At 46.2% G+C, this 15,890-nt stretch overlaps 1 protein-coding gene across 1 annotated transcript; it reads left to right on the forward strand.

Annotated features, from left to right (window-relative positions):
* Window positions 1–312: 312 nt before the first annotated feature.
* On the forward strand, window positions 313–1,807 carry Pou4f3 (POU class 4 homeobox 3). Its single transcript, XM_004631240.1, has 2 exons — window positions 313–521; window positions 832–1,807. Exons 1-2 carry the CDS (start codon window positions 402–404, stop codon window positions 1,726–1,728), a joined length of 1,017 nt encoding a protein of 338 aa, XP_004631297.1. The 5' UTR covers window positions 313–401; the 3' UTR covers window positions 1,729–1,807.
* Window positions 1,808–15,890: the final 14,083 nt, after the last annotated feature.

Below are 15,890 nucleotides of genomic sequence, written 5' to 3' on the forward strand. Positions count from 1 at the left end.
GGAGAAAAGGTCCAGGACGAAGAGAAAGAATCCGTAAGGTTGGGCTGGCTGGTGCCAGGCGGGGCGGGGCAGGCCCGGGGAGGCCCGGCCCGGTCCGGGTATAAATGCCATGGAGGGGGCGGCCGCGGCGGGCGTGGAGAGGCGCCGCGAGCTGCTGTCTCGCCTCGCCTCCCGGGCCGCCCCTGTGAGTCCCGGGCGCGTGTGCACGCCTGCGCGCGCCCGGGCCCTTTCTGGCAAGCTGCTTGTAAGATGAGTGAAGAAGCAGGTGGGGGAGAGGGGAGGCAGCAAGCGAGAGGGCGAGGGGAGCGCGGGCGCTGAGCGGCGCTCACTTGGAGCGCGACGAGCGAGCAAGGCAAGCCTGATTCCATGTCCCCCGCTGCCTCCCTGCCAGACGCGCGAAGATGATGGCCATGAACGCCAAGCAGCCTTTCGGCATGCACCCAGTGCTGCAAGAACCCAAATTCTCCAGCCTGCACTCTGGCTCCGAGGCCATGCGGCGAGTCTGTCTCCCAGCCCCGCAGGTACGTAGTGGAGCATAATTAGCGCTCTAAGGCACATTTTTGACAGGCACTAGCTTCATGTTTTTTTCATGTCGCCCGGAACAATCGCCGCTGTTTGAACCCCTCTCCTTGTCTCCCCCGCGCTCTCTCCCGGCGCTCTCTCTCATTCATGTCTCTGATCCACACGTCTGTTCCAGCAGAGCCGCTGCCTCCGTATTAATTTTTATGACCTGGGCTTTGAGGAGAGGCATCTCGGTTGCTTGAAAATGTGTTTTAATCCTGAGTTGACAGTATTCCCCACTGACCGTGCTGTGCGCCTTCTCGCTTGCAGCTGCAGGGTAATATATTTGGAAGCTTTGATGAGAGCCTGCTGGCACGCGCCGAAGCTCTGGCGGCGGTGGATATCGTCTCCCACGGCAAGAATCATCCGTTCAAGCCCGACGCCACCTATCATACCATGAGCAGCGTGCCCTGCACGTCCACTTCTTCCACCGTGCCCATCTCCCACCCGGCCGCCCTCACCTCGCACCCGCACCACGCAGTTCACCAGGGCCTCGAAGGCGACCTGCTGGAGCACATCTCGCCGACTCTGAGCGTGAGCGGCCTGGGAGCCCCGGAGCACACGGTGATGCCCGCGCAGATCCACCCGCACCACCTAGGCGCCATGGGCCACCTGCACCAGGCCATGGGCATGAGTCACCCGCACGCCGTGGCACCGCACAGCGCCATGCCCGCGTGCCTCAGCGACGTGGAGTCAGACCCTCGCGAGCTAGAGGCCTTTGCTGAGCGCTTCAAGCAAAGGCGCATCAAGTTGGGAGTGACCCAGGCGGATGTGGGCGCGGCTCTAGCCAATCTCAAGATCCCCGGCGTGGGCTCCCTCAGCCAGAGCACCATCTGCAGGTTCGAGTCTCTCACCCTTTCGCACAACAACATGATAGCTCTCAAGCCGGTGCTGCAGGCCTGGCTGGAGGAGGCAGAGGCCGCATACCGAGAGAAGAACAGCAAGCCGGAGCTCTTCAACGGCAGCGAGCGGAAGCGCAAACGCACGTCCATAGCCGCGCCGGAGAAGCGCTCACTCGAGGCCTATTTCGCCATTCAGCCACGTCCTTCATCCGAGAAGATTGCGGCCATTGCGGAGAAACTGGACCTTAAAAAGAACGTGGTGAGGGTCTGGTTCTGTAACCAGAGACAGAAACAGAAACGAATGAAGTACTCAGCTGTCCACTGACTGCGGCGGGGCGCAGCGCCGGGAGCCTGGAGAGTCTAGCGAGCATCGCCCCCTTCCGATGGGAGGGACGGTTATAGGGAAATCCAAGGTGTTTCCCGGCAGGTCAGGCTCTCGCTACTGAAGCCACAGACTTTCCCTTGTATCCCGCCTAGTTGCTTCCCGAGTCTGCTTCTTCTCTCTTATTCCTTTCTATTCTCACCAAAAAAGTTTTGGCGCTTGGGGGGAAAAAATTCAGAAGGGTAGGCCTGGAGGGACTTTGTGCTGTCCGTGGTGCTGAAGACTCGCACGCTTCAGTGCATGAGCCGCAGGGCGAAGCCGGGGGAATAGACCTCACCGCCCCACGCTGGGGTATGAGCGCCGGTTTGTGAGGGCGATTAGACAAGGGGTGAAGGAATGGAAAGGATGCGATTAATGATAATAACAATTTAAAGTCTAGGATATCTAAGGGCAACACAAACATGTACTGGAGATTTATTAGACTATATAAAATACACGTATGTTTCCAAAGGATAGCCTTATAATTCTTTCACCTAAATTCTATCCATCTTATCCTTTGGTTTGTCGTCAATTTTCATAAATAGTATTGTTTAGGTTCAGGGAAAGTGTGTGGAGAGTTAGGGGCACTGAGTTGTTCGAGGTAAGTAAGGGTCCTGAAAAGAAAGGTTCAGTTTAGCTACTGAAAAAGTTGGGATCATTAGGCTATTTGCAAGCAGTAGCCAATACCAGCTCTGGCCGTTCTTCCTGACTAGGTGGCTTTTGCGTGTTAATTATCTGCCAGTGGAGAGTAAGGACTGCTAGCATTCCGGATGTGACCCACGGAGGAGCGACTTCAGCTCGCTGTTCTTGCCAGACTGCCAGCTCAGCACTTCAAAAGTGACTGTAACTTCTCCGAATCATATGCAAGTCCTTCCAACACATCCAACCTCAGTTGTTCTTTTATTACTGCTGTTAGCTTCCTTCATTCCTATTGTTTATTTAACTCCACTCCTTTCCTTGTCTCTCATGTGGATGTCTCTTGGTAGAGGTTCACTTACAGTTTTGGCGGGAAGAGGAGCTGGACTACCAACTTGGACCTTTAACACACCAGCCCCTTTGCCTGCACCATATTTTATTTTATTGTTTTCGTTGCCTCATTGTAGTTTGCGTGTTGCTGTGTGCAAACTTTGGTTTCATTCTCTAAATAGATACAAATAAAATATTAAGTTTTCTTCTCTCTTTACCTTCTGAATTAAGTTCTAAAATAAATGCTTTATTTTTCAACCCGAATCACAGTGGTTTTCTTTCTCCAAAAGATACTAGTCTTGGGAAGGATTTAAAAGTGAGAACCAAAAGGGCCAGGCTGTCACATTCCTTCCAGCCATCCCCGCCAGCCATCTCGTCTCCTCACTCTTTTTCTGGCTGTCTATGCTCTTTCCCAGTCTCCCCCAGGGAAATATGGCTGCTCCTCTCTGGGTCCCAAGGCTTCAAGGCACTTTTTCTCCTCATTACCCAGTGCCAATCTGTCAACTGTTAGTTCTGCTTGACTAGGATCACAAACTTTAAATTTTGACTAGTGGGCATTTGAGTCCCAGTGCCTCTACCCACAGGGTAATTTCCTAACTTCTCTAAGCCTTCTCCAATGAGATCATCTGCAGAATAGAGACCTAGCACCCACTTCACTTGGTTATTGTCAGGACCAGGAGAGGTTGTTTACTTAAGACATCTTAGGTGAGGTTTAGAACTTAGTGGGAAATAATTTTTTTTTTTTTTTTTAAGATTAAAAGGGTTAGGGAGGAGATGAGGGAACAGAGATAAAGACGAGAAAAGTGGTAGGAGGGGCAAGTGTCTTTTGGGGACTCCCGGATCTCCTAAAAATTCACTTGAAGTTGTCCTTCGAGATCGCGTAGCTTGGCTTCTCTGTGGCGGGGTTACCTCGTGAGAGCTGCTTCAGAGCACCCAGTGTAATGTCCTGCACACAGTAGGCGCTCAACTGCTGCCAGTTCCCCTCTTTCTTTTCGTTTCCTCTAAAGAGAAGAGGAAACTTTTCTATTTGTGAGCCGCAAAAACGCCTTCATGATTTAAAAATTAATGTTACCAGTCCCGGACTCGTCTGCACATTTTCCCGCTGAAAGAGCTTCGCGTTGTTAGATGCCCGCCCGACTTGGAGCAGAGTAGGTTTCCGTGTTTCGCGGTACCCCTCCTTCGCCCCCCACGGCAAAAGCGAACTTGTGGGCAGCCCCTCGCTTCCTGGGCCTCAGCCCCTCGCGCCCGCCTTTCTCACCAGTCCTAGCGATTCCTCCACCTCCCTCTCCATCGGGTGTCCTTTAATAATAAATGCCCTTATGCCATTACATTATATTGTGGGTTTTGAAAATTTAAAATACGGCTGATGCAATATTAATTGCCTATAGTGGTATAAAACACAGGGCCGGAGCCCAGCCGGGCTGCAGAGGCAGCCGTGAGCGCCCGCGCCGAAGCGATGCGCTCCAGGAGGACGCGCCTTTGCGGGCTGCTAAGTTTCCAGCAGGTAAGAGCCTTCGGGTTTTATAGCGAGGGAAAGAACCAGTTATCCGCCATCCCTTTTTCGAAAAGTTCCCTGCTGTTACTTATGTTTAAAATGTAAAGAAAAATTAACCACAAAAGTTTGAGAGACTTTTTGGGGAGGGCCAGAGGAGCGGCCTGACGGGAACTCTGCGCCTCAGCCCCTGCAGGCGCCGAGCACCGCTGGCGCGCGGAGTACTCGGCCAGCCAGTACCTGCAGGCGGGAGCCGTGGCCCTCGCTCTGAGGCGCCCCACCCTCTCCCTTCCCCCGAGTGCGCCGGGTCGGCGCCGCGGCCTCTCTCTTTGGCTCGCTCAGGAAGCAGAGGGAGATGTGGTTTCCCCGGGATTGTGCAGTCGCCTCTGCCACTCGTCCGTCCGGCAGAGGCACAGACCTCTCTTGGGGGAGGGCGCAGCAGCAGGCTTGGGGTTCACACAGTCCTAGTTTGCAGCCCCACGGGGCCACTTAAACACGTGGCCGCGGTTAAGTCGAATCCCTAAGCTTGTTCTGACAGATGTAACACTAAAAATTTATTCTAAAACCTAATTGAGGAGGCATTTTAAGGGCACCCGAGGCAGCTTTTCCTTTCTCAGATCCCACCAGCTTGCAACATTTACCCTTCAACACCCAGTGGGAGTTTCTTTATCTTGTTTCAAGCCAAGTGTTTTGGGTTGTTTGTGTAGAAAGCTACTTGGGCCTCTGCCTGTGAGAGTTCTCTGGGAACCCGGTGGAAGGCCTCAAGCACCTTACTCCTTGAATAAGGACCTTTCCGAAGTGAGCTAGCATGCCTACCAGCAGAGCCCTGGCAGGCAGAACTCCGGGTAGGACTCCAGGGCGCCTCAGCTGTGGGACCTTGGGCTGGTCAGTGGCTTCCTTTTTCTGTGCCTATCTAGAGTCAGTTTGATTCACTTTTGCAGGCCCAGTACACAGTTCAGAGCCTGGCCCAGAGCAGTAGAAAAACCAACATTTGTTGGATGAACTGATGAGTTCTGTTTTGTGAAGTGAAAGCACTGGTGTCCCTGGATGTTAGGCATGTGGGAAAAACCAGAGATCACCAGGGGAGGGCAGCTTCCTGGGAGCGCATCTTGCCTGCTGGTGGTCTGCACTTCCATGCAAAGGTAGCCTGTTTCCTGCTCAGACAGAGGAAGCTGCACCTCACTTGGTGGTAACCCTGGATGGGCACACAGGTGGTGCTTCTGGAACCCAGAGGAAGAGTCATGGAAGATCCAGAGGGGACCCCTGCCTGGGCTCCCCTATCTGGCCCTCTCTTGAACTTGGGCTCTTTTGCCTTCTTGCTAAGTTGGCCACAGCTCTGGCATGGTCAGAATCAGAGCAGAACAACTGCCCCTCCCTAATTAAGTGATCTTGGTGCCCTCATTTGTAAAACTGGAGGAAAAGACTATCAGGACTGCTCTGATGATGAAGTTATATCAAGTAAGGCCAGGGCTGACCGGAGGCTGAGGTGGTCAACCATGGCTATGTAGTTGCTTTAAATCAGGCTTTGCTCAGAACGCAAAGCCAGGTAGCCTCAATGTTTTCCCTCAACGAGGCCTGGTCTGTTGGTTCAGGAAACTGGGCAATGGTGCTCACAGCTCGCTACGGGGTCATCACTTGAGATGGAAATGGGAAAGAAGCCCCTTTCCAAGGTGCCAGAGCAGGCTGTGGTGGGACCAGCCTATCTCTAACCTTGTTTAGAGACTATGAGACTATGCATAGCTCCTACTGACAAGCTCTGCCCCAGCTGCTGCCCCCTTCACTCCAGCAGGGCGAAATGGCTACAGCCCTCAAGTCTCCGTTCCCAAGGAGCAGTATTCCTGATCGGAAAGGAGGAGCTGCCCCGGGGTCTCCACCCCTCCTTCCTCGGGGTTCCCACTTTCGCCTCAGGATTGGCAGGCCTGTGCCTGGGGCAGAATAGCTGAAGGCTCCGCAGCAGCAAAAGGCAGGGAAGGGACTTAGCTGGCTCCTTTTACTTAAACAGGGCTTCCGCAGTAATACCGCATCGCGACCGCGTTTTCTTTCTTTGTCTTCGTCCGTGCTACTCTGTGGCTGCAGCCACCTTGCTCGCGCTTGTTAGGGTCTATTCCAAGCACTTAGTCTGCGTTCATTTATTCATCCCTTAAGATCCCATTTTACAGATGAGAATATGGAGGTGCAAAAGGTCTATGTAATATGCCCAGGACAAGTCCTGAAGATGGCAATTTGGTGAAGCGATCTAGAAAAAAAAAAAATCCTGTGTCCACAACTCTCCTGTGCCCAAGATTGACCCAGCGGGAACAGGCGGGGCGACCTCGCTGCGGTCCTAGCGGCCCAGAACGCACTCCGACTGCACTCTCCTCCTGCGCGCAGCCTCTGCCGTCGGACTCCTCCTAGTCCGCTGTGTCGCGCTCTCCCAAACCCACCCCTCCCTCCAACTTCGGGACGCATTTCTGACCCGGTTGTGCAGGGGCCTCCGGGATCCCACACCTCCCCCCGCGGCGCGGACCTGACGTCCCTCCCCCAGCCCGCGGCCCTGGCGTCGCCCCTTCGATCGCCCTTCTCCGTCGGGTCGGGTTTCCCTCCGCCCGGACTTCGCTTCCCGCTTCCGCACCAGCCCGGCTCCCAGAGCTCCCGGCTGGCGGATTTCGCGGCGCCTCAGTAAGGGGGCTTCCCCGACGGCAGATCAGAGGCCTGGGCGGGCTCGAGACCCGGTGCTTCCGTAGAACCCGAGAGTGCTGCCTGTGCTGTGTCCACGACCCCTCAGCAGTTCTGCCCCGCCGGGGCTCTTTTCCTCTTCCCTCCTCCTTCCCTCGCCCTCCCCTCCGGTTCCTTTTGCCTCTCCTCCCCGCTTCTCTCTCCCTCTAATATTTAGAAGATTTTTTATTTCTAGGGTTTCACGCAGATAAATTCCACGTGTTCGTCCTGGGGTGAAAAAAAATCAGAATTACAAAGGGAGGGTGAAGTTAATTTCACCCTCTGGCCGGAAACCCACTCCCAAGCTCACCCCCCACCTTGCTGGAAACCCAGGCTGTCTGCCCTCCACAGAGCCCCAACTCTTCACTAGGTGCCCACCTCGTGGCAGATATAGTTAATGTCCAGCCCTCATAAATCAAGACCATAAAAAGCTTACTTTCATATGCACTCAATTTCTACCAAACCTAAACTAATTGCATAAATTCCTCTAGGCCACTCAGAGCTGCTCTCTGGGTTGGGTTCTGATCAATTAGTCATTAGGCACTCCATTAGCTGGGGTTTAAGCTGCCTCATATAAATGTCTCCTGTCAATTTGCTTGTAATTGAATGAATAAAAAAAAAGGGTGCAGTTATTAGCACAGATCAGAATGAGGGGAGGGCAATTTTATTTAAATACTCTAAAAAAGTCTTAATCTAATAACAATAATAACAACAGCACTAATAATCAGCAGGCGTTTAGGCATCCACTGCTGCAGAGCCCTGGCTGTGATGGACAATTCTGGCCTGAGATCCAGTGACCTGAGCGTGTATCTATGTTCTGCTTCCTGGGAGGGAGGAATCTCTCCCTGTCTTGGTCTTCAGATAAGTTGGTAATCAACAGTATTATATTTGTCAACTTACTTCATGTACATAGCTTAAGAGTTGACTAACACAGAAGGGCAATTTGACCAATCTCAACCTCCACCAGTTATTCTGGTAGTTATTTGCACATGGAAGTAACATTTTTTGACACCATTTTTTGATTCAAGGTTTATTTGTTGATATTTTAGTTAACAGATGATGCAACTTTGAGAGAACTAAAAAATTTGCAGTGAAAGAATGAATTTCTTTCTTCTCAACCCAACTCGCCCATTTGCCTCTGTTGAAGGTAAGCAGCACCCCTAGTTTGCCAGGAGTACTCCAGAGACATTTTATTGGCTCCGTATCTCAATTTGCCATTCTTGGTCATTGTGCTTAATCATCTTCCTATGGTATCAGAAAATGAGAAATATAATAATCTCGAATTCTCTTCCTATACCAACAATCCTAGGAAGTTTTACATAAAGTCAATACTTTTTTAAAAAAAAATCAACTACTTGGGGCATTTAATATCCTGTGATAATATTTTGAGAAAGAATTAATTAATTTCAAGTTAAAGACCCTGTGATATATAAAAACTGCCTCGTCACAAAGATAGAGAGGTTTGGTTTGGTGTTACTCAAGGCAGGGTCTCGCTGTGTGGCCCAGGCTGGCTTTGAACTTCTGATCTGCTTGCCTCTGCTGAGATACAGGTGCATGTCACCAGGCTTTGCTGATAAAGTGTGTTTACTGGTTGAGTTGAGTTCTGTTCTGCCTTCTAAGTAGAATTTAAAGCAGCCTGTCTGTCACTGCTGTGAAATTAGACATTCTACATAGAAGGGAGGTATCTTTCACTATTGGTTACTTAAGTGCAAACAATACTAAGTTTTATTAAAGATCTATCTTTATTTTTTTGTATCCTCCAACTGAGCCCATTCCTCCAGGAAGATGAGTTCTTCTTTGTTGTATACAGCTATGATAAGACCTTGGAAGATGCCAGTGGCATCACTAATCTTACTCTCATAGACAATGATCTAACTGAGTGCTTCCCGGGAGGGGCGAGATCCTCTAAGTGTGTAGTGTCTTTCACAGGACCCTGAGGTGGCGATGCTGGCACATTGCTAGGAGAAACTCAGGCTTGCTGGGTTCTCATTTATGTTTTTGGTACCAGGGATCAAACTCAAGACCTTGCTCTTGCCAGGCAGGTGCTTAAGCCGCTGAGCTATTTCCCCGGTCTGGATTTTTCCTTTGGAAAAAAGCTTGAGTTGGAAGATTTAGCAGAGAGAAGTGGAGTCCTAGGTCTGAACCAACGACCACACAGGCCTCAGTGCTATGAGAACAAATCTGGGGTCACAGTGCCAGGCCTCCTCCTCCCTTTGTGACCTTGCCAGGTGCATTCCCTTCCCAGTGCCTCAGTTTCTCCAATAATTTCAGAAAGGAGAGTAGAGAGTAATGTAGTTTACTTTTGGGAAAACTATTTCCCTCACCCAGAAAGCTGCGTCTCTCTACACTCAACATTAGACTTCTGCCAAATTCTTGAATTTTGACCAGGAGTTCAAATATCCCTGGTTAGAAGCCTCTAGAGTGGGTGTGCTAAAGATCTTTCCTTATTAACTGAACTTATGACCTTCTGCTGTACCTGTTAACATGAAACCCAAGTTAGCAAACTGGGAAGAATTTCACTGAAGAGAAAAGCAAAATGCCAATCAGATAATGAACAAATTACTGATAAAGACTCCAAATAGCAAAATTAGTTTTTAGGGCACTAGTCAATGTTCTAAGAGGCAGCGTGGTGAAGCGTCAAAAGTTCCACATTAGGGGTCATCACCGAGGTACCCCAACAATCAAAGCTGGGATTTCTGTATTTCCCTTCTCTTACCCTTTTGGTATAATGTGAAGGTTGGACCAGGGCATCTCTGAAATGGCCATCAGCAATATTTGTGTGCATGCATGTAGGTATTGGCGTATTTCATATTTGACATTTGTTTTGGCTTATTTTATTTGTTCTCACTATGAAATTTAGGCTGGGCTTGAGGTCACTGTGATCTTTCTGCCTCAGCCTCCAGAGTGCTGGGCTTATGGGTATGTGTCACCGTACTTGGCTGTATTTTGTTTTTAAAATAATATTTTTACAATCAAAATAGAGCAAGTACACCTATAATCCCAGATACTCAGGAGGCTGAGGCAGGAAGACTACTTGAGCCCTGGAATTCAAAGCCAGCTGGGGCAAAATAGCAAGATGCCATCACAGAAACAAAAGAAAGAAGGAAGGAAGGAGAAAATAAAATAAAATAGCAGAAAGAAAACAGATGCTTAAAATTAGTGCAGCTAGAAGGGATTATTGATGCGCTATTGCCTGGATTTCTAGCATTCAGGGCTTCTACAACCATGTGGCAGAAACATGACCTTTGTCCCCCAACCTCCCCCTACCAAAAAAACCCCAAGAGTTTTGTAAGTTTAAAAATAAATGACCTGGTAGGAAGGGGAAACATTTTGAGACTCAATGTTCTGCTTTCCGCTTACCAGATCACTAGCAGTCTGAGGAGACTCAGCTCAGTGGGAGACAGAGGACCGGGGGGAGGGGGGCAGGTAGTGCCAGGCACCAACATCAGTCTGCTCCTGCCCTGCCTGGGAGCCATGACAAGAGGGTGGTGACTGGGCCTCCTGCTCTCTCCCATCAGATGTTCGTTTTTCTATTCTGGTTTGCAAATACTCGCAGCTACTGTTTGAGTTTGCTTAACTTTGGGCCCTCAACTGCCCATCGGATTGCTCAGGTGAGATGAGAAGACAGGCTGCAGTCAGCTCTTTAGTTCCTGGCTTCCCTGTGATCCAGCCTCTTCTGCACTTTTCCTTTTTGACTGCCTGACCTGTAATGTTTTGTTGTTGCGTATGGCTACATTGGGGGTGGTCCTGTCACTGCTACCAGTGCTGTTAGCCCAGTGATGGGAGCACCTGTATTTCTTGACTTTCCTAGTAGGGTCTTTCCATCTCAGAAAGTGCTTCAACAATATAGACTCAGAAGCTTGATATTATTCTAGCTAGTTAGACCCATGGAATTCTAGAATGTGAGCTGGGCAGAGTTCTTAGAGATGTTCTGCCTGCATAGTTCTAGGGACCCAGGAATCTATATTTTTCATGATCTCTCTGTATGATTCTTATTACTTGAATGGATTGAAAAATTTATACTGCACCCTCTACCAAAGTGACCCATATTGAAATATGGGTATGTAGTGTAAATAAAAAGTTTTTCAATTCTTATTTCTTTAAATGTAGTAAAAATGTTGCATCCCATTTTGGAATCTGTCTGAGAATCTTTTCATTCCTATACACACACACACACACACACACACACACACACTCATACACACACACTCACAACTAGGATTGCTATGACACATAGCAAAGACTAGGTAACTTAAACAGGAAACATTAATTTCTCACAGTTCCAGGGACTGGGAAGTTGAAGCTCAAGGTGCCAGCAGGTTCGGTGTCTGCTGAGAGCCGTCTGGTTTATACTTTCCATGTTGCCCTCCATGGTCAAGAGAGGGAGAGGTGGTTTCTCTCATGCCTCCTTATATGGGTATTAATGCAATTCATGAAGACCTATCCTCATGACTGCTTCCCAAAGACCCCATCTCCAAAAGCATCACTTGAGAATTAGGATTTTATACCTGGGTGGGAGGACACACTCAATTCATAGCTTGCACATTATGTGTAGCACAGAGTAAGTTGACATAGCACTACTATCTACACAATGGCAGGTGGCTCATAAGAACAAGTAGCCTAATTTAAAATAAATTCTAGTGCAACCTCTTTATTCTAGTGCAAAAATGAGATCTAAAAATAATTTAGTAAATACAGTCACCCATTAGTATTAATGGATTGGTTCCAGGATCCCTTGAGTATATTGATATCTGTGAATACCAATTTTGTTGTATATATAAAAAAGGCAGTAGTATGGACATGTAACCTACACTCTATGTCATCTTTATTTTTTGGCAGAACTGGGGATTGAACTCAGGTCCTTGCACTTGCCAGGGAAGCACTTATTCCACTGAGCCATCTCCCCAGCCCTTATGTCATCTTTAGATTACTTATAATACCAAGTATTATGTATTCAATATGTAAATAGTTGTTATACTGTGTTGGCAGTTTTTTTGAGTAAATTAATATTTTATATAATTCAAAATATTAACAGACAATTAGTTTCAAAACTGCATTACATAATTTAATTGAATCTAAATTGAATCTAATATCAATTTAAAATGAAAATATTCAATATATACTGTGTTGGTTAGAGAACATGACTAAGAAAAACTTGTTCATGTCTAGTGTAGATGCTATTTTTTTTCCCAAATATTTTTTCTTTTCCAAAATATTTTTGATGGAGCCTTATTTGGATTCATAGTTGGAAAACTCAGATATGAAGGGCCACCTATTTATGGTAAATAACCATAAAGCACCATTTGGTGGTCACCTTAGAATAATAGACATTTAATATTTGAAACCCAGTGATGAGCTGTCTTTGTGCTCCACACCACACCCCACGCCCCTATAGTGAGAGAGTGTGTCAGTCTTTTTTTTAAAAAACTTTTAAAAATTTATTTATATGTGTGTGTGTGTGTGTGTGTGTGGCCAGCTCAGCCCACCAGAGGGCGGGGCTGGCTGGCATGTCGTGCTGGGGATTGAACTGCGGTCCCTGTGCTTTGCCAAGCTTGTTCCAAGTAGGTACTTTAGACCACTGAGCCATCTCACCAGTCCCGAATGTGTCAGTCTTAACACTCCATGCTCAAAGAGATCATGTAAAAGCTTCAGGCAGGAAGAATTTTTAAAAATGTGGAATGTTCCTATATTTTAAATATTGTCTGCTTCTTCTAAGATGTCTTATATACTTCAGTGAAATACATCTATTATAATATATTTTGCAAATGAGGTACTAGAAAAGTTAAAAAAAAAAAAAAAACTCATCCAAAGTAAAAAACAAATAAATTATGTGGCCCAACAACTTAACCCAGGATGGCCTGCTGTGACAGCTGTATTCCTTCCTCTGTGCCTGTTTGCTCCTGTGGAAGAAAATGAACTTATCTGTAGAGGTGAAATCAGAGGGATTTTTATATGGAAGAAGCCTTACTCTTGTGATATGGGTCCTGAGAGGTAGAACTTTAACTCTTACAAGTGGGCACTAAAAGCCGTACAGAGAAAACAGTGAAGCTCCACACAAGAAAGAAGGCCTGGGTGCTGCCCAGGGTTCAAAGAGTGAGCTATATGGCTCGTCCCTGTTTGAGGATTCCAGCAGAGATTCTGGTGAGTGTGCTGGGCATGTGGGGGTGGGGACAGCGTCAGTGTCATATTGATGGTCACATGAGGTAACATCCCTTTCCACCCCGAGAGTGAATGCTGCTATGGATAGCCACATATGGACAGCTAGTCACTCCTAGGTCTCACCAGTGGAAACATGAAGGTGGTGCCTAAGCAAAACCTTGTATAAAACATTCTTTCTTCCTTCAAGAAGCATGGAGGTAAATAGATGCAACTTGAGACCATATTCATAAGTGAAATAAATCAGACCCACATGTGTGAACATCACATTGTCTCACTAGTGTGAGAATCAGACCCACATGTGTGAACATCATGTTGTCTCACTAGTGTGAGAAGCTGAACAAGTAAAGAAGATCCAGAAGGTACTGTTGATTTTTTTCTTTTTTTTTTGGCGGAACCGGGGATTGAACTCAGGTCCTTGTGCTTGCCAGGGAAGTGCTTACTCCACTGAGCCATCTTCCCGGCCCCTGGTACTGTTGATATTGAATTGGGAAAAAAGTGTTCAGAAGAAAGGAGAAAGTGATGGTGGAAAGGGGAAAGGAAAGAAAAGAAAAGGGGGAACTGTGTATACACACAAGGTATCTATATATCTATATAGATATAGATATCTATAAAGATGTCTTTATAAAAATCTATCTATGTATCTATCTGTCTATATATACACACAAGATAGTTAAAATACTGATACAGCTAGTTTCCTTTAGTTAATTGAAAAGAAATATGTGTGCTAATATTGTCTAAATATTTGTGCTAATATTTCATACATGTCTTGTACTCTGAGTAACTCCTATGAGTAACTGCACAAAGTATTAATTATTGTTACTCTCCTATTAGCCTGATTTGAAACTCTGTTTTATTTCATTTCTATTTTTTTCTTTAAAACAAAATAAAAAAGAAGTGTAGAATATAAAAATTTAAAAATGTTTTCCTTATTTGAATTTCTCTTTGGAATATCAAGAAGCATATTTAATAAAGCTAATAAGAATAGTAAAAATATTAGGCACTGTTCTTTTATCATTTTACCATGTTAGAAAAACTCAAAGATACTGTCTGTTTATAGTATTAGCATAGGAAGTCACTGAGACTTTAGGAAACATGCAACTGTTATTTGGGCACTATCATTTAAAAATGGTTTCCAGAGTAGAAATTAGAGAGAAAGCCTTTATTTAAACCTTTTCCTAGTGGTATTGTTTTATTTTCCCTTCCATCTTTCTTCCTTAAAAACAAACAAACAAACAAACAAACAAACAAACAAACAAAATGGCTGAATGAAAGAATGAATGGTCTTGTCTTCTGTTACCTCCTTGGTTCTCCTTTTCTGGGTCCTGCTTTTCCTGATCTGATATCATCAAAATGGTTAGGAAGGTTGGTGGCTATTTTTAGATTTTTCCTTTGGGCCCTGATTGTTCCAGAGGTGACAGGCCTCAGAGGAGGCTCCAAGCAGACTTAACTTAATGCACTAAGGGCACTTGCAGGGTGAAGTGTTTTAGAAGGCTTCAATATCTGATTTTTTTTTTTTGTGACATTTATTTTTTTTTTAATTTTTTTTAAAATTTATTTATTTTAGTGTGTGTGTGTGGCCAGCTCAGCCCACCAGGGGGCGGGGCCGGCTGGCATGTGGTGCTGGGGGATTGAACCGCGGTTCCTGCGCTTTGCTGAGCTTGTTCTAAGTAGGTGCTTTAGACCACTGAGCCATCTCACCAGCCCCTCAATATCTGATATTGAAGTAAAAATTATCCTCATAGTCAAATTTTGAGTTTTAGTAGAATTCCTCTCATGTATTTTATACAGTGGAGATGCTACTTTTGTTTTAACTATAAAAACAGAGGAAAAGGTAACATAAGGTAGTCAGGGCTTAAAGCTTCTAAAGCTCATTTGGCTCAATATAAAATGAGCAAATCTATTATGAAAACACTGTACTGTGCATGCGTGTAATTCCTGGGCTCTGAGAGGCTGAGGCAGGAGGACCACGGATTCAAGCCCAGGCTGGGCAACTTAATAATTTAGCGAGATTCTGTCTGATAATAGGGAAAAAGATGGGGATGTAGCTCCATGGTGGGAACTTGTAGGGAGGAGGCAAGGCAGTGAGAGAGCTTATTATTTAAAATATATACATATATATATATGTATATATATGTATATATACATAATTTTGTAGAATGTTCCAATATATGTAGACTCTCACATTTATTATTTTTTATGGTGAGAACACTTAAAATCTACTCTTTGTTGTAGTGATCCTGTCTCAGCCTCTCCAGCGCTGGGATTACGGGCATAAGCCACCATGCCCAGTTTTGGTGGCCAGAATGGTAGGCCTAGGGTTCTGGGGCAGGCATCATGCAGTACCGGGGATTGAACCCAAGTCCTTGAACTTGCCAAAAAGTGTTTAGACTGCTGAGCTATCTCCACAGCCAACACACTGTGATTAACAATAGTCATCTCACTGTCAGCTGAACTTAGTCTTCCTATGTAATGGAAATTTTGTGTCCTTTGACCAATAGCTCTCTGTCACTTGCCGCTGTTCTCCACTGTACTTCTGTACACTCGGCTTTTTTAGATTCCAAATACATCTTAGTTCACTGAGTCTTTTTTGTTGATGTCTTGTATTCTGAGGAACTACTTTGAAGATAACAACACCTAGTGTATTAACTATTGTCTCTTATTTTGTTACAAAATATTGTTTCTTTATTAAAAAAACTTATTGCAATTAGAGAGAATAATTTTATGTCTTCTAAATTCAATAATGTTTAAAATTGAAACCTAAGATTCAACACATAAATATGATCGTGCAGTGTGTATCCTTCTGCACCTGGATTAC

This window comes from Octodon degus, unplaced genomic scaffold, assembly GCF_000260255.1.
Source record: "Octodon degus isolate 3935 unplaced genomic scaffold, OctDeg1.0 scaffold00040, whole genome shotgun sequence".
Classification (NCBI taxonomy): Eukaryota; Metazoa; Chordata; class Mammalia; order Rodentia; family Octodontidae; genus Octodon; species Octodon degus.